At 41.7% G+C, this 24333-nt stretch overlaps 1 protein-coding gene across 2 annotated transcripts in view; it reads left to right on the top strand.

The window, feature by feature from the left end:
- Positions 1–5305: 5305 nt before the first annotated feature.
- The window catches only part of DOCK10 (dedicator of cytokinesis 10), a 277788-nt gene continuing 258760 nt past the window's right edge, over positions 5306–24333 (top strand). The window contains exon 1 of one of the 2 annotated variants that reach the window (XM_055109148.2): positions 5306–5962. In XM_055109148.2, coding sequence (XP_054965123.1) covers positions 5840–5962 — 123 coding nt within the window. In that variant the 5' untranslated portion in view covers positions 5306–5839. The remainder of the gene's footprint in view (positions 5963–24333) is intronic. The other variant, XM_034955285.3, reaches the window with a different exon arrangement.

Genomic DNA, 24333 nt, shown 5'->3' with positions numbered 1-24333 from the left:
GAATCAAGATGTGCTGTGGCAAAGTATTTTTCCAACAATTTGGTTTACAATTCTGATACTTTACTTATTGCTGAATATGACAAGCATTATACTTTCAATAAACAAAATTATTTTAATTTACCCACCCAATTACACTACTACATTATCAAGGCAAGTCACCTGCCTCTGTGGACCTCCATTTCTATTGTAAAAATAAGACAAATATACTTTTCCCTTAATAAAGGAAGGTTTCCTCAAAATTGACAAATGGGATCTAATTAAAGTAAAGAGTTTCTGCACAACAAAAGAAACTATCATCAGAGTGAATAGGCAACCTACAGAATGGGAGAAAATTTTTGCAATCTATCCATCTGACAAAGGTCTAATATCCAGAATCTACAAGGAATTCAAACAAATTTACAAGGAAAAAAGAAACAACCCCATCAGAAAGTCGGTGACGGATATGAACAGACACTTCTCAAAACAAGACATTTATGCGGCCAACAAACATATGAAAAAAAGCTCATTCATCACTAGTCATTAGAGAAATGCAAATCAAAACCACAATAAGATATCATCTCACTCCAGTTAGAATAGCGATCATTAAAATGTCAGGAAACAACAGATGCTGGAGAGGATGTGGAGAAATAGGAATGCTTTTACACTGTTGGGAGTGTAAATTAGTTCAACCATTGTGGAAGACAGTGTGGTGATTCCTCAAGGATCTAGAACAAGAAATTCCATTTGACCCAGCAATCCCATTGCTGGGTATATACCCAAAGGATTATAAATCATTCTACTGTAAAGACACATGCACACATATGTTTATTGCAGCACTATTTACAATAGCAAAGAATTAGAACCAACCCAAATGCCCATCAGTGATAGACTGGATAAAGAAAATGTGGCACATATACACCATGGAATACTGTGCCCCCATAAAAAAGAATGAGTTCATGTCATTTGCAGGGACATGGATGAAGCCGGAAACCATCATTCTCAGCAAACTAACACAGAAACAGAAAACCAAACACCACATATTCTCACTCATAAGTGGAAGTTGAACAATGAGAACACATGGACACAGGGAGAGGAAAATCACACAGAAAACCTGGAAGACAGGTTGATGGGTGCAGCAAACCACCATGGCACATGTATACCTATGTAACAAACCTGCACGTTCTGCACATGTATCCCAGAATTTAAAGTATAATAAATAATAATAATAATTAATAATATAAAATAAAGGAAGGCTTCCTATAATATCAGAAAACCATTTTAACTTGGGCATTTGTATTCCTATTTCTGTATCTTTCTTTTTTATTAATTAGCAAAATTTCCCTCCTAATTTCCATGCTATCAAATTCTCTCCCAGCTTTCCCTTATGTACGGTGGGGGCAATATCACATGCCTCATGTGCATTTTAGAATGAATGATTGAGAATCAAATGAAATAATGAGTGTGCTTTGTAAATGGTGCAACACTAGACAAACTTGATATAGTTAAGCACTGGGACATGGTGATGCCCAGGCTGACACCCAGGGTACACTGGGCCTTGGTATCACTTAGGAAGGGTGGCTCAATGCCATGGAATGGATGCAAGGAGTATTTGCCCCACTTCCTACAATCTCTGGGTATCAAGATCTAATTTAGTCATTTAGTGTGCAAATTTAGTTATTCGTCCAAGAGTCACACTCCTAGACTAATAACTAAATTTACACACTCTTATGTCTGTAGGTATTTTGGAAAATATAGTACAGTTTTCACTTTTATACTTATTACTGCTATGAAAAATTTCTGAAGTCTTTCCTTGCTGATAAGACATGGACACAGTCATGTAGAAGAATGACAGGAGAGGGCTATTGACAGTTGTGGTTTCTTAATTCTATAAAGCTTTGAATTGTACCAGGTCAAGTAATCAGTGCTTACTACATCTTATGAAAGTAAGTGATGCTATAGTATGAATAAGAAGAGTATCAAATTTTAAAGAAGGAAGAAGGGAAGGAAGGGAGGAAGCAGTGAGAGAAGGAAAGAAAAGGACAAAGGGAGAAAGGAAGAAAGAAGAAGAGAGAAAAGGAGGTAAGTAAAGAGGGGAAGAGAAAGAGAAGGCTAGAAAATTCCATGTTATTGAGACCAATTTTTTCAATCTTATTTAAAAAGTCATAAAAATATGAAGTATAAAATGTTAACATGGGTCCATAGAGACTCCGTCTCCAAAATCTTACTCCCACCCCCTACCCACTCACCCATGAGCACCAGTAATGTTTTGTAAGTCAGTTCCTCTGTATGAAATTGAGCTTTTTGGAGACAGAAACATTTTGCTCAGCTCTGTGCCCTCCTAGCATAGTGTGAGATCCTGTCCATAGTTGATATTCCATAAGTGTCTGTTGAGTGGGGTTATTTCTTCCTGAGTGAATGGCTTGTCTCGTGACAACTCAAATGAATTGGCAAATTCAAACACTGATAAAACTTGATTGCAGCCTCTGCATTCTATATATTAGTACAATCTTGATTTGAGAACATTTAGCAAAATTTGCAACCACTGGTTTCTAAAATGTCTGTTCCATGCATTTGGGGAGCTCTTTTAATGATCCATCTACAATTTTAGACAGCGAGACATGGGATAGATGGGCTGAACAACCCCATTTTATAATATATTAAAATTCAAGTGAAATAATATATGTGAAACTATTATCCAAACTGTAGCACATTATGTTATAGTTACATATTGTTACACAATAGTGGGTTAATACTATAAGGATTACATTGTTATTGTTATTCTTGTTCACGAAATTCCATAGTCATTGATTTGGGTTAAGACATTGTCTCCAGAATGCTCATTAAATCCCCAGCCTTGGCTCCAAGATAATACCCATCCATCCTTCTTCTCGCAAAGGTTCATATGAGAATCAAATATATGAAAAGACATGGAAGTTTGTTTAATTCCTGAGTTATCTGCAAGTGTAGGAATAATAACAGGGTTCATATGAGAATCAAATATATGAAAAGACATGGAAGCTTGTTTAATTCCTGAGTTATCTGCAAGTGTAGGAATAATAACAGTTATTGAAGTCCATGTGCTAGTCACTTTTGAAGAAATTTACACTAATTTAAGTAACTCTCTCAGCAGCCCAGCCACACAACTACTATCTTGATTGTGTAGGTAAGAAACTGAGGCTTACGGAGTTGGGATTTGAACAAAGGTAATTGGACTTCAGAGCATGTATTTTAACCACTATTCTACAATATTACAAGCCCTTGAAGATTCTCTTATTAACTAGCTGTTCCAAGAAACTTAACATACTTCATGATATGTGCACAGATTTGCGTTTACCAAGCATCTGAGCCGAATTTCTCCAGGGATCTGAGAGATGGGTGGCCAGCAGAGTCAAGGTCCCAAATCAGCAGACCTGAAGTTACATTTCTGTAGCAAAAAATAAGTGTATTTATGCTACAAGGGCAGGGGCAAGGGTCGACACTCAGCTCTCTCTCCTTGGTGCCCGAAGGAAGCTTAACTAAAACCTACATGATCGTAAGGGCGGAGGAGAGTCTCTGAAGTATCATTATTGACATGCCCTGGGTGTGAGAGGTATGCTATCAACACTTAAACCTGCCTTCCTACTCAGTGTGACCCATGGAATTAACATCATACAGGGTATGGATTGGGCAAACAGGCATTTGTTCGTTAAACCCTCTCACACCAGTGCTCTTGGTGACCTCCTGAAGCTGGAAAAAGTACAATTAGGTGTATTAATTGTACGATTAACAAATAGTAAGTGACTTTCTGTTACTCGATATTGTTGGAGAATGGGTTGTGTGTGCTACTCAGTGTTTTGGATCAGCGAGTTGCCTTGTGCAGGGCACATTCTGATGTATTATCGATTACTATAGCCTTCCCTTTCAGCACACCTTTCTCTTCTCCTCTCTGACTTTCTCTGTGTCAGGCACACCCAGCTCTCTGACTGCACTAGCCCATCTGAGCCCTTTGTAAAGTCATCCATAAGCTGATATTTATTGAGTGCCTACGTGTGCCAGGCAGTGTTTTGAAACCAGAGACAAAGATTAGGTACCTCTTCTTGGGAAGCTCAAGTTAATTCAAATGTGCTTAATCGATTCTCTCAGGGGAATATGCATTCAGAGACATCAAGTCTGGGTACACCTGGGAAAGGGTACGGTTGGAGGGAGCTGTTCCTACAGAGATCTTCATGTACCAACACAGAGGCAACCACCTACTTTGCTTACCCTGAAAGGTGGTGTTGCTCCCACACTGAGTACCAATATGAAAGCATACAATACAGGTACAGTTATTTGTTATGCAGGCTGTCTTGGAACTAGATGATGTTTCAAATGGCACTTCCCAAATCTGCCAGAGCCTCTTACCCTCTTACGCCTGTTATGATTTCTAGAATGTGCTGAAATGATCCCCAAACAGCATCTCTGGCTAATTGAATCCTGGCTAACAAAGAGCTGACTAAAGTGCATTTATCAATTGCTTAGGAATTCTTTATACCCAAATGTGACCTTGTGTTATAACTATCTATCATTGGCTTTAGAAAGTGGCAGGGTCATGGATCCATAAAAAGCTGTTAAGAAAAAACCAGACCACTTGGAAAGGCTGTCCCAGATCTCTCCAGACCAGTATCCAGGGGCCGGAACTTCTCTGCCCTCCATCCAGTCCAACACTGAATTGCAGAACCACCCTGGGTATGACCCAGGAAGAGACTTCTTAGAAGGCTTTCATCAGATATCTATCTAGAGGCAAAGTGCAGGCTAGATGGGTATGGGCAAGAGAAGAGCAGAGACAGCATAACTGTGAAATCCACCCCCGACCTGACCACCCTACATAGTAACCCTGCCAGTTGGTTCTTGCCTACTCATCCTAATGCCACCCAAAGTCTCTTACCCCCAGAACGCTGATTTATTGGTTTTGAGTTCGTGTTAGTAGCTTAAACTGTCTCCTTGATTTCTCTGTATTTGTTTATTTGTTCACTTGGTTACTTGCTGTCTCCCACTCCTACCCCGAAAAAACCTATCAGCTCTACACAGCCTTAAAGTGTAGTTGCTAAGTTCCTCTCCGTATCCTCAGTTTCCAGAACAGTGTGAGCTGGCATATAGTAGGCGCTTAATAAATACTCATTGAAGGAGTGAATGAATGGGGAAGCTTATTCCAAGGCCCTGAACATGGACTTCTGGCAAGGGAGCCTTCCAAACGCTGGCTTGGGCGATGCTGCTGGGATCCCAGCCACCAGATCTTTAATAAGCCTCTGACCCCTTCCCGAGGGTGGAAGGGCGAACCGAGCTTGGCCCCCACCCACTAGCCGGACCCAGAAAATAGAAGTCTAAACGGCAAATGCATCCAGGGCTCCAACTCTCCCAGCAACCTCCAAATGAGGCTGACGGCCTTGGACAGGCGACGGCCTTGGACAGGCCCCGCCCGGAGCCCCTCGGCGGCCGCCCCCCGCCCTCCCCTGCAGCTTGCAGTTCCCCCGGGCGGCGTGGACAGCCCCGGCCGGCCAGCTGAGCCCGTGTGGGCGGCGCGGGCAGGAGCCGCCCCACACGCGTCCCGCGACGCCCGCTCCAGATGCGCCGCTGCAGGGCCCGGCCGCCAGCCGAGTTGGCCGCGCGCGCCCGGGGGAGCGCAGAGTTTGGAAAGTCTTCGAGAAGCTTCAGAGGAGGGAAGGGGGTGGGAAGAGTGGGGGTGCAAGAGAGAAAAACCCGCCTCTTGCGAGTTGAGCGAGGAAGAGGGGGGGAAAGGCTCCGAGTTCCGCTTCCTGAACGGCGGGTGGATAGACAAGGTTGGCGCGGGGAAGACCGGCGGGAGGCGCGCCCCGGGCCCGCGGCGCGATTGGCGTGACCGGCGATGGCCGGTGAGCGGACCCGCAGGTTCACCCGGAGCCTGTTGAGACCTGGGCAGGCGGCCGAGCTCCGGCACAGCGCCGCGTCCGCCGCAGCGGTGGCAGTCAGCAGCCGGCAGCAGCAGCGGGTGAGTGCGGCGCGTCCTCCGCGCCTTCCCGCGCGCCCCAGGCGCCCGGGGGGAACGGAGCCCGGCTTCCCCAAAAGCTCGGCGGGCCCAGGTCCCCGCCGCTCACGGGTCCTCTCCTCCGCACTCCCTCCCCCGCCGCCTCTGCGGGCTCCCCCGGCGCCACCTCAGCGAGGCAGCGCCACCGACGCGTAAGGACCGGGGGCGCGTTTGTGCACACGGGACGCTCAGAGGAGCAGCTGCGTGGGCAGCAGAAGCGCAGCGTGGGAGAGGATGTGCAGGGGCTTTAATGGGGCGGGAGGGGGCCGGAATGCACCGCCAGTCACACTGGTGCTAAGTGATAAGAGTGCCAGAGACCCCGGGTGGGGTGGGGGGATCTACAGAACGGAACCCCTGAGTCCGCAGGTCTGCGCGTCCCTCTCACCCTCCAGTGAACAGACCAGTGCGCTGAGAGAGAGGGATGCAGTCCGTGGTCCTCGCCCTGGTTAGAGCTGGGGGCCCCCGACCTTAACTATCGCAGAAATAGATGTACTTGGAACAGCCCTCCCACCGCAGGGTAAAAACCCACAAACCACTTAATACTCCTCCAGAAAGGGCTGAGGAACACAGGCTGGAGGAGACGTGGGTCATTAGGTCTCCAGCGGTTTCTGGTATTTTTCTAAGATGTTTCGCGGGGTTCTCCCGCCAGCAATGCTTTACTGGTTACTTCCTTATTGAAACGGCTTCTAAGTGCTGGGTGATTTCCGCGGGAAGTCCCTGGGGCAGCAGCCAGCATCTGATGCTAGGATCCTATCCATACCAACCCAGATGTTCCTGCGTTGCAGTAGGTCCACACTGCCGGGGAGAGGTGGCAAGAGACAAATCAACTCTAGTGGAAACGGGAAGCGAGTGGGAACAACAGCCTCACAGCAAGACCGGGGCTCAGCAGCCGCGCTCTTGGCCTGCGTTTGGTGGACCGGAATCCGGGTTGTGTGTTTCATTTTCTTTTTTGCCAGTAAATATCATTAGGAACTAAACGGCTCTTTTTAAGAGTGTGAAAGTGTTACTCTTGCCAGTCACCAATGAGGAGGGCGCCAAAAGCTTTCCAGAGCCAGTTCCCACAGCCAGGACTATTCTCTAAAGCCAGAGGTCGGAAAGTTGAACAGAACGGAAGCAAATTGCCTGGCAGAGGGAAGAGGCATCGGGTGCCTAGGGGGTGTAGAGCGGGGGGTGGTGATTGGAGTGTGAAACGAATTGGTGGCCAGGGTGCCTTCTCTTGCACTTACACTAGCTGCAGTCCGCAGTTACCCAGAGGTGGTTCAACTGTTAGCTCACTCTGTGCCAGGGACAGCATGTGGTACTGCTATCAGCGTGCACATTTTCAGGACACCAAAGACAAACTGTTCAAAAGAACATTAGAAGAAAAGATTCAATTCGAGTAAAAGTAGAGATAAGAAAATCTCCAGACAGTAGTAGAAAGTACTTTTTACTTTTGAATGATCATTCAGAATTGTGGTTTTGTCATTTTCTGCCATTCCCTTGACAAAAACTTTATTTTGCAATTGACTCATTGGACTGAATCTCACTGAGGATCTGATGGAAACACACAGCGTTCAATTGGAATAAACAGCTTAAAATGTTGTGTGTTTTTTTAAATGTAGATCCTCCTAGAATTTTTGTAGCACTAGAATTTCTATAAAGATTATGTATCCCAGATACCCTTCTACACCACACACACACACACACACACGCACTGCTTTCTCCAAAATTATGTCAGATTTGAAATCCAAGGGTATCTTGTCAAAATGAATAAGCTCGCTGTCTTTAAAAAGAGGTGGGGGAGGGGAGATTCACTGGCAAAGGTGGTCCTGACTCCCCTTGCTTCGCTTCAGCACCTTGGCCAACACTCCTAAACTAGCTTTTGCCAAGACATTTCATGGGATCTTACACATCTAGGCAGGCAGTTTTGGCTGCTATTTTGGCAGCAAGAACGCATGTGCTTTGCATACCATCCCATCAGTTAACTCTTGAAGGGAAACAGGAAGGTGATGAGTTCTCTGAGTTGGCACCTGAACTCGGTGGGATTCTGTGGGTGTAGAGCATCCCTTCTGAACCTAAAACCATGTCATTGGACTATGTGGTAGAGACTAATCTTAGCTTACATTGATGCAATCCCTTAAGACTCTTCATATCTGTTGCTTCAAGTTCTCAAAACATGGTTGTCAAGGGAGAAAAATCATAGGATGTTGGGGAAAATATTATGGATATCCGACTTCAGTACAGACTCATAGAACCGCGGGTGTGTATTGGAGCAAGCCATCCTCTATTGCAAGGTATTTGAAAGAGACTAGAAACTCCTGCTGAGAAAAAGTATCTTACTGCTAGATTTGTATATTCCCCTTTCTGAAATCCCTGTCTTGGGGACCCAAATCCTCCAGGACATTGCCAAAAGATTGCCATAGGGTTTGAATTCTGCTCTCTCCAATAAGTTTAGGTAAGGTTGTCAGGTTAACAAGATAGTTTTCGTCCCTGAGAATGGGGTGTGTATACAGAGAGAGAGAGAGAGAGAAGACAGGAAGCCTTCAAAATGTGTTTGAATATGGAGAGGAGAGATCAAGGAGATGCTGAGTGAGGGTAATGACTGGGAAAGCCAAATTTTAAGGCAGTTGTTGAGGACAATACAGGTGTATGCCAAAGCAAATTTGATGTCAGTTTTTACCCAAAGCGCTGTATGTAGTAGGCTTACGTACTTGCAGACTCCTAGACATGAACCACCTTGTTCTTCACCCCTCCCAAGAACAGTAATGAACAAAAACATACATTTCAAAAGGAGAAATATTTGCTCCTTCATTATCCTAAAATTCCCCATAGAAAATAAATGAAAGACAACTCATTCGAAGATCAATTCAAAGGATCAAGTCAAGTTCTCATAATTTCCTGAAATCTCATTCCTGATTGTTTCATAAAGCAAGCTTCTCTAGGGTAGAATTTCAGCCCGAAAATGATTATAAATATTTGTCTCATATCAGAACTGGAGTGTTTTATTACATTGGTTGAATATACATACCATGTTGGCTTCAAAGTTGTAATGCCACTAATTAGAAATTCCTTTTTGATAAGAAGCTCATCTTTTAAAATGAATGAAGTGTATCTGTACCCTAGCATGAATTAGTTCATTTAGATAGCTTTCTATAATTCATTAAGATATACATTTAGGATTTGTGCACTTTTCTGCATATATATTGTATTTGAGAGCATTTCAAAAGAAAAGACTTTTTTAAAAAAGTATAGGTAAACTTTTTGCAAACACCCCATCAGATCTGTCACTTTGAGAGAAATGGAGTTTTATTTATGGAATGTTTTAGGTGGGTTAGTGCAATGGAAGGCTTCAGATAACCAGAAGGATGAGATCTACATAGAGTCAGATGATGGAAAGGAAGCATTTACTAGAGATCAAATAATCATTTGGTCAGTTTTAGCCCAAAGCCGTTCATCTATTTCCTAGACTGGAGCTTACCACTTTAGTTACATGCGCTTTTAATGCCTTTATATTTACTCTATTATTAGACAAAAACTCCTTTGCAACTCCTTTTTAATTGTATCTAATTTTGTTATTAACTCATTTTAAAGAGAAAGCATCCTGCCGGAAGTGATTATACTTAACCAGGAGGTTTTCTCCCTTCCTACCCACCCAGAAAGTGTAAGGGGTAAAGAGGGGAAAGTATTTATTTCAGTAAATTCCATTTCCCTTCTTTGATGTTTCCTAACTCTTCAGACCTCCAATAATACCACTTTTGATATTTTAGAGAGCTTTGAGTAAGAAGTGGAACCTTTGACCAACCAAAGAGCTTTGATTGAGAAGTAATGAATATGTAAACATGTTTACATGAACATGAGGAATTCCTAGAAGGAAGAATTTTCTCCCCTCTGAACTTGGTGGCATTCAAGAGTTGAGAGTAGGAGGGATTTTTTTTTTTAATTGAGTGGGGGATACTGGAATTTCCCAAAAGTCATATGCTAGATGCAGAAAGTGATAGCAAATGAAAGTGAAGCACTTGTTTTGCTGTCACTATCCAGATTTAAAAGCAATATGCAATATAAGGGCCTGGTTGTTTAGCATTCACAGCACAGTCTTTTTGTTTTGTTTGTGTTTTTTGCTTTGTTTTGTTGTTTGTTGTTCTGGACAGAGTCCTTTATGACAAGGGTGTTTATGGTTTAGCAGAAATCACACGGTTATGTTTTCATATGAGGAAAGTCCCTTGACCTCTTTGCCTGGAGAAGAAGTCAACACAAACTTAGTTTACAAGATCAAGTTTGAATGTTACTTGTGTGTCTGCCAATGTTTTTTATTTCTCAAGGGCATTGGAGAAATAACTTTGAAAATAAATAGTAACCACAAGTAGGTTCTAGAAAACTTCTAGAAGGATCAAAGACTGAAAGAATGAGTCAACATGTATAGGTTTTGGCTTTTTCTCCACAACAAGATTCTCTAAGGCCTAGCATAGAAAAAGAAAGCAATAATGAATGCATTAAGGTAAATAATTTGTTAAGAATGTACGATGTGCCTGGCACAGTGTCAAGCATTCTATTTAATTCTCAGAGCAATCATTTGAGGAAGTTATTATTGTTGCAAAATACAGAGGAGGCCAGTGAGACTCATAGGGCTAAACATGTTTCCCTAAGTTAAGTAACTGATATGGGACATCCTCTGCATTTTGAATAGAAAACTGGAGGGGTTACCTTCCAGTTTTTTAGCTGCTTCTAAAAGCATCTTCAAATCGGTGGATATGAGTAGCTGACGTTGATTGGTGTTGCCTTTTGATCTATCCAAGATGCAGTTCTACCTAAGGAATAGGAAAACTGTTCTTCCCACAAGTGCTTCAGAGTACCTGTGAGAATTCACTCCAGTGTTCCCCTGAGGATAGTTGCAATAGCAGAGGCTGCTCCAGGTACCCTTAATTATAATAGATCTTCCCAAGGCAACTGGAATTTCAATAGTTAAGTCTTTAAAATATGAACTCACTCAGCCATCCCCATCCCACCTGTATTGCAAAGTCTTAAGAAAATTGTGAAAGAGCATGAGGTTAATCCTCCTGCAGTCTACTTCAAAACTGTCTGCTTCTCCATTCTCAATTGCTTACCCCACTCTCACATGTGCCTGAAATTCCTCAATGCATTGTGTGTCTGGGAGTATGTATTTCCATTTAACTGAGTTGTGTTGGGATTCTTTTTTCACATTCTATCTTATTTGAAGGAGGGATCCTAAGTATCTTACAAAGATGCATGTGAGACGACAACAACAAAATATAGTAAGGGCAGTGAAAAGTAATATTAGCCAGAAAAAAAAAAACAGTATTAGGAAAGTTAGATGTAATCAGATGTAAGTCATTGGGACCAGTAAATAAAATACATCACTATTAAGTCCTATAGCTTTGTTAAAAATGCTTCTTGGTGACCAAGTCAAAGAGGAAAACACCATCAGCCATGAGATTTAAGAAGTCCATTAGATAAATGAAAACTTGCTCTAGACATATTCAGCATTAACTTATACTGAAACTTAAGAGACAAGATATTTTTTTCCTGGGGTTTTTACAAATAGTAGCATGGTGTGATAGAGTCTCGTCATTGAGAGTGTTGTCCAAGGACCAGCAACATTAGATCACATGGGAGCTAGCTAGAAATACAAAATCCAAGGGCTCACACCAGATAATGCATTTTAATAAGATCCCCTAGTGATTTGCACTAGGACACTAAAATTTGAGAAACATGAAAATAACCTACATCTTTAGCCACACTTTTGCAGTATCTTTTTAGATAAAGTCAATTGATGAGGGTCCAATACAATGTGGTTTATTCTGCAACTATTTGAAAGTTTTACTTAAAGCAGACGTGAGGTTTAGACCACTTAGAAACGAAAATGGGATTTAGTTCATTGTTAAATGGCTTTAGGGAAATCTCTTATTTATTTGTGTTATATTCTCTCCTCCATCTACCATCTAGCCCCTTAATTGTAGTGTGAACTTAATTTTCCAGGTTAAGAAAAAATTCCATAACATACTTAAATAATTGCTATCTAAATCAGCACAAGTTCTCACTCTAGGTTGTACGGTGGAGACTTCATACCCTAAACATGTGTTTCAGAGTGAGGCGAATGTTGCTCCTCCTACAGAGAATTTTTAAATACAATTACTTCAACTAATGAAAGATGTGTTATGAACTAAACGTTTGTGTCCTCCCAAGATTAATATGTCGATGGCTTAACCCCCTATATGATGCTATTCGGAGGTGAGGCCTTTGGGAGGTAATTAGGGGTAGATTCGGTCATGAGAGTGGACCTCTTATGATAAGATTAGTGGCTTTAAAAGAAGAAGAAGAGAGAGAGAGATCACCCTCTCTCTGTCATGTGAGGACACAACAAGAAGGCGGCCAACTACGAGCCAGAAAGAGAGCTTTCACCAGGAACCCAACCATGTTAGCACCATGATCTCAGACTTCAGCCTCCAGAGCTGTGAAAAATAAATGTCTGTTGTTAAAGACACCCAGACTATGTTATGTTATTATGGCAGCCCGCACTGACTAATACAACACACAATTAACACTGATTCTTTGGTTATTATGGCAGCCCGCACTGACTAATACAACACACAATTAACACTGATTCAGTGTTTTTTATATATATATATATATTATATATATCATATCATATGAGATCTATATTGATATGATATTGAGTGAAACCCTTAGGGATTTAAAAAAAAATGGTGATATCAGAAAATCCAACTGCTAGAATTAGAAAATCATGAAGATGTTTTTCTCTCTCACAGTCATTGACTCCTAGAAAAAGTGATACCTCTTGAATTCATGCTTGAATGCGGTAAGAATGGGCTTCCATAGAGTTAAAGATCATGACTTCCCCATATGCTATAATGTGGTTCATGACCTCTTTGATGGGCTGTCCTTCACCATCATCCTGAGATACTCTTTCCTTGACTATCCATGTTGGAGTTCCATTATGCACTTGTAACAGTTTGGCCACGTGGGATTCTAATGAATGGGAGTTGGTATTGGAAATGTCAGAGCCTGTGAGTCTGGAGAGCAGAATTTCAAACCTGGCTCTGTGACCCTTGATGAAGTCCCTTCTCTCTTTGAAGACTCAGTTTCCTGAACTGTGAAATTAGGGGATTAGGTGATTGGGCTCTTGAATTTCCCACTTCTTTGTCCCAGAGTTCTCACAACTTCTCCTTCTCATCCCTCAGATTCTCAGATGTCACCTTCTCAGGAAGGTCATCCTGGATTACCAAGTGGAGGGTGAGAGTTCATACCCTAAAGATGTGTTTCAGGGTGAGGTGAATGTTACTCCTTCTACCAGAGAATCTCCCACCAGGCTCCCCACCCTCAACACTCTCAATCTCATTACTAGGCTTAGTTGTCTTCATAGCTCTTACTACTATCTAAAGTGATCTTTTTATTGATTTCATTTCTTGTTTGTCTTCCAACCCTCTTGCCTTGGAATATAAGTGCTATTGAAAAGAGAGAACTTGTCTGTTTCACTACTTTTATAGTATATTTGCTATTGGGAAATAAGAGGGGTGGAGTCCCCCTTCTTACTGCACATTAGTTGCTTAAGGAAAGTCAGAAGGGTGGGCCGAATGTACATTACTGAAAGGTTATAGTGGAATTATAACTTTTAAATGTCCAGGTTGTTAGCATCTGATAATGACAGCCCTTGCGTCATCCTCTTCATAGTCTACTTGTAAATCTTGGCAAGCATTGGAAATGCAATCCTGCAGAAAGGTATTGGGCATGTCCTGTGTGCCAAGTACTATACTTGTGCAATCTCTTCTAATCCTCATAGCAACCATATGGCAAAATGTTGGTATTCTCATTTTATAGATGAGGAAAGAGATGCTTAGAGATCAGGAACTTTCTTCAGATCAAATGACTCCTCAATAGTGAATCCAGAGTCACAATCACATAGTCTGACTCCACAGCCTGTTCCTCCTGACTACTCTATAACTGCCTCCCAGCTCCACCAGGCAGGAAGGACCTCATTACACATGCAGCTTGCATCCATCAGCGAAAGCAGTGAGAGAAAAGAAACCCTCAGAGTACTAGTTATAGGAAGATTTTCTAAAAAAGAGTTTCTTGACAAAAGAAGAGCTGTGGCTACTTTTGCTCTGCTTCAGTCTTTCATTTATGACATCTCAGCAACCTGGGATATTGGGAGTGACACCAACTTTGGACACTGTTGCTCAGACATTTCCCAAAGACAGGACTGGCACAGAGTGAGTTAAGCTTTGCAAACAAAGGCTCATTCAACTGTGAAAGGGGCATTATTTGATTCCTCTCCTTCTATAGAAATACATTTCTGGCAAGATAAGCATGAGGTGGGGGGGCGCGGTTGGGTTGCAACATTACATCTGTTACATTGTCTCTTGTAGTCTTGATTTTGGTGTTCTTGTTTACAAATAAGAAGGTTGATGGTTCTTTATTTTTCTCCCCGCCATTGAAGTGAGACTTGTTTGCTTCTTATCTTTCACAGCAGTGTTAGCAGACTGGAAATAAATGCTTGTGTTTGCTGGACTCAAAATGTTGACCTACATTTAATGAGGTAGAAATAATAAAATTTAATGAATGTGACTGAGTTAGTGGCAATACAGAAAAACACTTGCCTTTGAAAACGTTAATATTTTGCAGTTGGATTGAAGTGAAAATGTCTGCCTCAGAGATTAGAAGAATTAACAGTCGCAGCTGGGCACAGTGGCTCACACCTGTAATCCCAGCACTTTGGGAGACCGAGATGGGAGGATCACCTGAGGTCAGGAGTTGGAGACCAGCCTGACCAATATGGCGAAACCCCATCTCTACTAAAATTACAAAAATTAGCCGGGCGTGGTGGTGTGCACCTGTAGTCCCAGCTGCTCGGGAGGCTGAGGCAGGAGAATTGCTTGAACCTGGGAGGCGGAGGTCGCAGTGAGCTGAGATCGTGCCACTGCACTCCAGCCTGGATAACAGAGTGAGGCTCTGTCAAAAAAAAAAAATAATTAATAGTACCAAATCATTAAAAGTTTCTTTGTTTTGGGCAGCTTAAATGTGAAAATACTGTATTTCTAATTAAATTTCAGCATACCTCCTCTGAGACATGTAGAATTTGGGAAGCTAGGCAGCTCTTTAATGTAAATTAAATACCAAAATGGCAGAGTTTAACAATAGGATCTGAAAATCTGAAAAGGGGTCTATTTGAAAAGATGACACCATTTAGGATTAACACAATGAGATTTTTCTTCATATAATTATCTTAGTAATTACCAATTTAAATGACTAATTGAGGCTGTCAAAATGACCAGTGACTCTTTGGCCTTTCAAATTAAACATTCTATAAAAAGAACCCAGACATGAACATTTAACTTGGCAAACAAGCAAACAAAAAACTTAACAAAATTTACTGTTCAATGAAATATGATAATTAAATTATTCTCAAATACTCATTGTTTGATTAGCTCTTAAATGTCCCTTTGTCACAGCTCTTTAGAATGACAAATGGAAATTGATTGTAGCTGAGTAATCTTCACCAAAACGAAAGTGATGTTGGAACTCAACTTTTTTGAAGATACTGCAAATATGGAGAACTAATATTTAAAGACATTTATTTTTTGTTTTTTATGTTGTTTAAAAATTGGACACATTCAAAGGAAGTTTTATTCTGAAGTGAAAAAAATGTATTTTAAGTTTTCTTTGAAGCATATCTTTATGGTGGGCTATAAATTTGTCCTACATGAGAAACTACTAGTAATAAAGTTTGTTGGCATACCAAAATGCAGAGATAAGATGCCTTCAGAACCTTTCTGAGTGCTAACAGGGAAAGTTCATTCATTAACTTCCATTTTTGAAGTCAGAAGCCATTATATGGCTTCTGTCCAATCAATTTGAAAAAAGTATCTTTTTATCATTAGGAAGCAGTGGTTTCCAGGCAGTATAACCTTGGCCAAGTCTTTAAGCTTCTTTGAGTTTCAGTGTTCTTGTCTTTAAAACAAGAGAGTTGGACACCAAGACCTTCAAGAATGCTTTAGTCCTAAAAATCCAGGGAGATCTTACCCTTTTAAAGGGGTTTTCATAGAGAATTAAAATAAAACTTATTTTCATCTTAATAAGATGATTATTGATTAAGATATCTGATTTTAGCACCTGGAAGACTTGATCCCAATGATCTATGACCACATTTGTATTTCACCTGTGAAGATGGTAGCATAAAACGTGGTTATTTAAGAATGCAATGAAGGGAATGGCTGTTCACACATCCTGAGGACAGGGCTAGTGGAATGGAGACTGGCAAAAGACAGCCAGTGGTGGCAAAGGCTGGGCAAGTCAGGTTCTTCTGACCTTATCGAGCCTCAGAGGCAAGCATACAATCCCATTTCCTTCTTTCTTATCCTGAAGAGAAGGGTAAGCCCCATCTGCTTTAAGAAAGCATGCTTTCCAGTTCCCATGCTGAATGTTTGTAGTTGCAGTCTCTGGCTTAAGGTCTGTGCCAGGCCGTGTCAGCACCCACATGAGCAGAACATACATGAGCAGAAGTTTGAACTGTGCTACCAGATCCTATCCCCCTTGCTTTTGAAAAAGCAGCAGAAACCTCTCGTTTTCTAGTTCTGTGTCTGTCCCTGGCTTTTGTCTCTGCTTCTATCACCTCCTTCTCCCTGCTCACACCTGGGAAAGGTAATATTATCTGTCCTGGACCCAGTGTGATTTCAGAGGGTCTCAAGACTACAGATTCGTCCTTCGGCCCTGTGCCCACATTGTCCTCCTAGCAACTGATACCAAGGTATAGGCCATTTTATTCCACAGTTCGTCATCAACCTTAAATGCACAAGGCGGCATGGTGAGGACTTTATTTCACTCCACAGTGTAAGTCCATTTCTGAACAGATGTATCTTGGGAAGATCCCTGACCCATTAGGATAATAGAGTATGGAAATGGGAGGCTGATGTGCTAGAGATAACCTTTCACCACTTCCCTGGCAGCCAGTCTGATCTCTGGTAGAGCTACCCACAGTCCAAATGATATTTGTCTCTGTTGCCAGTCCTGGAGGAGGAGGAAGAGGTGTGGTTTTGCCCTTACACTTCTGATACTCTGAGAGACCTTCAAGACCAAGACTGTGGTTATGGTCTCCATATTTCCAGGGCAGCAAGATGTTTGGCACATAGTAGGTGCTTACTAAATGCTTGCCAAATGGAAAAGAGAATGTCATACTTAGAGATGACAGGAGTATAGATTAGGCATGCAAAAGGAAATCCGAGGGCCTGGTTTGCAGTAAAGAAATTCTGAGGCACGTTCCAGAGGACAGATGTTGGCGACAAAGCACCAGCATATAATATTTGTACAATATTATACAAATTGTACAAATTGTATAATATTTACAACTTTATACAATACATTGTATAAAATTTTTATTGTAAAATATTTACAATACAAATATTATAGCAAATTGAATTGAAGTAAACTGAGCAGAATTTAATTCAAGATTCCCACAAAGGCTATTCAAAGATTAAAAAGAAACAAAACAAAATCTTGATTGGCATGCGTTTATATTCTTAAATAAGATTCAGCTAAGCAGGTGTGATCACCAATCCAACACCAGCCCCTGTCCTCGTGGGCGCCTGGGTAGCACACGCAGGCCTCACTGCCTAGCCAGGGATGTTAGTGCCATTCTCACTGATGCTGTTAGCAGTCACAAGGTGGAGGCCACCCCGAGCAGGGTGCAGAAAAATGATTGATTAAAGTCCAAGGAGCGTGAGCCACAGGGTTTTGAAAGCAGTCTGTTTCCAGTCACATGATGGAGAGCGGTTTATGTTTTTTTAAAAAGCCTTTACTAAATCACCAGAGTTGTGTGATTTTATCAGTTTATGTGAATGCTATTTTCGCCCTTAAAAATTCTCCTTTCGTTGAGGTTAGGATGTTAGAGAGTTTTCATGACACGGCTTTAGAGCATTGTAATGACTCTGCTCTGTTTTTTAAAGTTCTGGCATTCATGTAATGGTTTCCTTTCCTTTTACAGCTGTATTTTCTTTTTCTTTCTTTCTTTCTTTCTTTTTTTTTAAAGACAGAGTCTCACTCTGTTGCCCAGGCTGGAGTGCAGTGGTGTGATCTCGGCTCACTGCAACTTCTGCCTCCTGGGCTCCAGTGATTCTTCTGCCTCAGCCTCCCAAGTAGCTGGGACTACAGGTGTGTGCCACCACACCTGGTTAATTTTTTTGTATTTTTAGTATTGATGGGGTTTCGCCATGTTGACCAGGCTGGTCTCAAACTCCCAACCTCAAGTGATCCACCCGCCTCAGCCTCCCAAAGTGCTGGGATTGCAGGTGTGAGCCACCTCTCCTGGCCTTACATCTGTATTTTCTAAGCTTTTGTGAGTTTTATTACAATAATAGTTCAAAATATAGAAAATAATGAAGAAAAAACTAGTAATCACCTACATTCCTACCACCTGCTGGTAACAACTTTTGCTATATTTATTTGAAGCATTTGTCTCTTCACAAAAACATGCTTTGACACACTTGTGAGCTAATGTTGAATATTTACATTTTTAATTTGTCTGAAGTGATTTAAGGTATATTCTGTCCTAAAAATTCTTTCTGCTGGCATTTCTGTATACCAACTCCACATGAAATATATATTGTTAATTAAAAAAGAAAAACTGTGCTACATTTCTTGAGATTGTACAGTCATAAACATTTAGACCTGAAAGAAAATCTAGTCTAAAATAGATAAAGAGGCCGGGCATGGTGGCTCATGCCTGTAATCCCAGCACTATGGGAGGCCGAGGCAGGTGGATTACTTGAGGCCAGGAGTTTGAGACCAGCCTGGCCAACATGACAAAACCCTGTCTCTACTAAAAATACAAAAGTTAGCCAACTGTGGTGGTACACACCTGAAACTCCAGCTACTCAGGAAGCTGAGGGAGGAAAATCATTTGAACCTGGGAGGCAGAGTTTGCAGTGAGCCAAGATTGTGCCACTGCACCCCAGCCTGGGCAACAGGGCAAGATTCCATCTCAAAATAAATAAATAAATAAATAAAATAAAATAGAAGGAAACTGAGTCACAAGGAGGTTTAAATGGATGTGGTCAGGGTCACAGAGCAATGCCATGGGAGGACTCAAACCCAGGGTATTTTCTCCTTCAGCCCAGTGCACCATCTGCAATACACGTAATTTCATATCATAAGATGGAAATCTAGAATATATTTCCATGGGGCTGTCCAGTAAAAGTGAATGAGCCTTAAACCCAATAGAGCACTACCTTTAAAGATGTTTAAATAGTACACATTCGCTTAACCTGGGCACACACGCCTGGTTTACTTCTTGAATATGTGATGTCTGTGACACCTGTTGTTTGCTGAGAATCTGTCCAGGTGTTTCAAAAATGTGACCTATGCTTGGCAGCCAGTTGAAAATGTGTTCCTCTAGTTCATGAGCACAGGGAAAGGCCCACTTGTGCCCCTGGGCCTGAGCTGTTTTTGTAAGCTGACATTATGCCAAAAGTCTAGTGATCAGAATTACTGCATGTGCTGTCTCAGTGCCCTCAATGATCAGAATTTGACTGGGTCTGGGCTGCTGTGACTTTGCAGAGATACAAAGGATCTTAATAGATTTCTGTTGCTGCAATAACAGACTATATAAACTTAGCGCTTAAACAGCATCTGTGTATTATCCTACCGTAGTGTAGGTGAGAAGTCTGGTGAGGGTCTCACCAGGCTAAAATCAAGGTATCAGCAAGGCTGTGACCCCTTGTGGAGCTCTAGAGGAAAATTTGTCTCATGCTTACTTGGGCTGTTGGCAGAATTCAGTTCCTTGAGACTGTAGGGCCGAGGTCCCCATTTTCTTGCTGGATACAAACTGAGGTCTATTGCCAGCTTCTAGAGGCCCCCACATTGCTTAAACCTGGCCTCCTTCCTTCATCTTCAAAGCCAGTGGTGATGGCTCAAGTTTTTCACATGTTGCACCCCTCGGACCCACGCTTCTGCTTTCCTCTCCCACTGAAGGACTGGTGATTGGATTGGGCCACCTAGATAATCCAGGACAATCTCCCATCTGCAGGTCTTCCATCTTAATCATATTTGCAAAGTCCCCTTTTCCATGGAAATGAGTATATTTATAGGTTCTGTGGATTAGGGTGTGGACATCTTTGTGTAGCCTATCATAAAAATGCTCAGAAAGTGCATTAAAAGATTAAAAAGACTAACTCTTCCCGAGGCACTGCTTTCTGATCCTAAAACAAAGTGGAAGGAACTATCTTTTATAGAATACCAGAGACAGTTCTTAAATCTAACCCTCTGCTTATGTGGCTTTGATTAAGTTAATAGACCTTAGCTTTTATCCTTGTAAAATTAGTAGACACAAAATTCTCATGAGGATTGTGTTAGTCTGTTCTCCCACTGCTATAAAGAAATACCTGAGACTGGGTACTTCATAAAGAAAAGAGGTTTAATTGGCTCACATACAGTTCCACAGGCTATACAGGAAGCATGGTGGCATCTGCTTCTGGGGAGACCTCGGGGAGCTTTTAATCATGGAGGAAGGCAAAGGGGAAGTGGGGCGTCTTACATGGCAGGAGCAGGAGAAGGAGAGAGAGGGAGGGGGCACTACACACTTTTAAACAACCATATCCTGTGAGACTCACTATCATGACCACAGTACCAGGGCGGATGGTGTTAAACCATGAGAAACCGATCCCATGATGCAATCACTTCCCACGAGGCCCCACCTCCAACACTGGGGATTACAATTTGATATGAGAATTGGGTGGGGACATAGATCCAAACCATATCAAGGATCAAGTGATAACATGCTTCAGAGTTGTTTTTTTTTTTTTTAATTATACTTTAAGTTTTAGGGTACATGTGCACATTGTGCAGGTTAGTTACATATGTATACATGTGCCATGCTGGTGCGCTGCACCCACTAACTCGTCATCTAGCATTAGGTATATCTCCCAATGCTATCCCTCCCACCTCCCCCCTCCCCACCACAGTCCCCAGAGTATGATATTCCCCTTCCTGTGTCCATGTGGTCTTTCAGAGTTTTGAAGCTACATCCATGTTCATTATTACAGTGGTCATCGGGCCAAGGAGAGTGTTGTCCAGTTGCCTCTGTGCTCCTGTGCCTGGGCGTGAACATCTCAGAATGATCTCACTGTGATTCAGTAGACCCTAGACTGTCACGAAAGGTGACTAGTGGGGCCTGGTCTGGGTGTGCCGGCGAGGTCTGTGTAGGGCTTTGTCTCTGACCAGGCCTCATCATTTTGTTTAGGTGAGAATACATTTCATCCATGACGGATCTCAGACCTACAAGGCTCTGTACTTCTTTCTCCATATATTCCCTAGTACTGTGTACTGAGGAGCCTGTGGGAAGAACCACGTGCTCTATGTACGGGGCCTGACAAGCTGACTATAAGTTGTGTACAGGGACTCAGTCATCACTACTCTGAAAGATAGTCTGAACCATTTAACACAGGCATTTGATTCAAAAAGACATCTTTGATTCATCAATAAACAGAGATTCACTATATATCTGGTCACAGAAGAGGGGATCAAGTATTATTCAATATATTTTCAATCCATGGAACAATTTGAGGAAAAATGGGCTTTTAATGTTAGGATGTACCAGGGATCTAATCTTAGACCCCCTTCTCTCTGCCTTCCCCACAAAACCCCCCCTAGGTGATTTCATCCTTTCACACATCTCTGAGCTCTGCCCATTGATATCTCTGTCCTGAAGTTCCTCAGTTACTTCAAACTCAACAGGATCCAGATCTAACACAGTTTCTTGCTTCATAAATCTGCTTTTCTTATTTCCTGAGTTGTATACCTCAGTGGATCCAGGAAATCTCAAACTAAAACCATGCTCAATTATTTCCACCCCTGGCCACTCCACATCAGTTCATGCTCCAAGTACTGGCAAGGCTACCTCCTAAATATTTCAGACAGCTCCCTGACCTTAGTGATTTATGTAAGTCACTCAGTATTTCTTCCCCAGACAGTGTTTTGCAACGTCCTTGTGGTTTCCTTCCAGCCTTCTCACTAGTTGTCTTCCTGTCTCTCCCCAGGCAACTATCCACCCTCCATTCTGCCTGCATCTTGTGAACACACAGTTTGATCATGATATAGCCCGGCCAGAATGCTGCTAATGTTCTTGATTATTGCCCTCAAAGGATTACATCTCACTCGGTTTCAACCTACCTTTCTAGCATCTAGCTTCACTTTCTAGTATTCTCTTTCCTCCAACCTTTGCCACACTTCAGCCACTCAAGCTTCTGGGCATTACCCAAGGATGCCACTCACGCCCATGCCACCAGCTACCCAGAGGACACTTCCTTTTTTCTCTTCTTGTTCGGCTCCTGCTTGCCTTTCAAGACCCAACTAATTTGCCCCTCTTCTGTTACCCTCTTCTGAGTCCATAGGCAGACTTAGTCTCTTCCTCTTCTGTATTTCCATAACACTTCTTGAATACATTAATTAATTTTTATTGTAATTATTTAGTTATTATCTCATTGCTTCCAGACAGAGAGTTTTATAATACCTTCATAAATGATTCTTGGTTAGATGGATGGATAGATGTATATGCATATGTATGGTTTTTAAAAAATATTCTAACCATAACTTGTCAATTTTGAAAGGGTAATGCATTGCAAATATTGTAGTAAAAGGGGAGCAGTATGGCATTATCCTCCTTTTTTTTAACTGAAGGGCTTTGAATATTACCTAGCCTTGGAAACAAGAGCCCAGGCATTTCGGTCCAGTGCTTCTGAGAAAATGTAACAGGCTCAGGGACTTTTTAATTTTTAATTATTGCCTTTCATGAAATGTGATTGTGAGGAAAATTGCATTCTAGGCCCATGATTTCTTTATTTTTTAAACTGCACAACCTATCATTTCTCATTGGAATTTTTAGCTGTTGAACATTTCTACCATTTCTAAATATTTTTTTCTAGTTGTGGTGAGTCATATTAGATTGTGCATTAGATTTTTTCTGAATTATCCAGTTTGCTGAGGGAAATATGGAGACATATTAAAATGTCCCATTGCTAGCATGGAACACCTTGGATCTAGGAGTTTCGAACTCCAGTGTCCTCTTACTGCCTGGGTCAAAGGCCCAGGGACCACCTTCAAGTACCCCTTATGCAACATCTTCCTTTAAGCCACAGCCCTTTAATTTGGTCTTTCTCCTGCCTACAGGACTCCTTCACGATTCTTACTCAGAATTCTTCTCACTCGGTATCTCCTCAAGAATCCTTCCCTGATCTCCACCAAAGCCCAGAGAGCTTGCATTGCACTTGGCACCTGCTTAATGTGGCAAATACTTGTTTTCTACTTTTTCTATAAACGAGTTCCTAGAACGTTTATTTACTCCTTAAAGAATACAAATAAAATTAATTTTATGAAATACACATGACCAATACCTTTGCAGACCTCCGTCAGCTTCTCCCTTTCCCAAGTTCATCCCTTCCCTGTGGTAACCACGAATCAAAAATTTTTTTGATTTTTTTTTTCTTTTTCTTTTTTTTCTTTTTGAAACAGAGTTTCATTTGTTGCTCACACTGGAGCACAGTAGCGTGATCTCAGCTCATGCAACCTCCACCTCCCTGGTTAAAGCAATTCTTGTGCCTCAGCCTCCTGAGTAGCTGGGATTACAGGCATGTGCCACTATGCCCGGCTAAATTTTTGTTGTTGTTGTATTTTTAGTAGAAATGGGGTTTTGCCATGTTGGCCAGGCTGGTCTCAAACTCCTGGCATCCGCCCACCTTGGCCTCCCAAAGGGCTGGGATTATAGGCATGAGCCACCATGCCTGGCCATGAATCAAAATGTGCTCAATGTTTGCCTGATTTTCTTTTCTTATTTTGAAAAGCATTCATATTTGTAAAACAATTGTAAAATACAGTCCAAAGAATATCATATGCCCTTCCTTCAGATCCCCCAAATGTTAACATTTTGCCACACTTAAAATTTAAAAATTAATCATTCTCTCTCTACACATACAAAGAATACTATTTCTTTTTAAACATCTGTGAATAAATTTTAGACATGATGCCCTTTACTTCAAAATATATTTCCTAAAAGAAATTCTCTTACACAACTGTAATATAATGACCAAGATCAAGAAATCAATATTGATAAGATTATGTAATCCATAAATGTTACTAAGATTTTGACAATTAACCCACTATTGTTTTTTTCTGGTCCAGAATCCAAGGATTCCATTTCATTTAGATGTGCTATCTCTTAAGTTTTCTTTAATCAAGAATAGATTATCTGTCTTTCTTGACCTTGAAATGTTGAAAAATACAGGTCAGTTGCTTTGTAGAGTGGACCTCAGTTTACATCCTCATGGTTGGATTTAAGC

The sequence above is a fragment of the Pan paniscus genome, chromosome 13 (genome assembly GCF_029289425.2).
Source record: "Pan paniscus chromosome 13, NHGRI_mPanPan1-v2.0_pri, whole genome shotgun sequence".
Lineage (NCBI taxonomy): Eukaryota > Metazoa > Chordata > Mammalia > Primates > Hominidae > Pan > Pan paniscus.
Note: the sequence above shows the minus strand (reverse complement) of the source record. Positions and strands in the feature narration are given on the sequence as shown.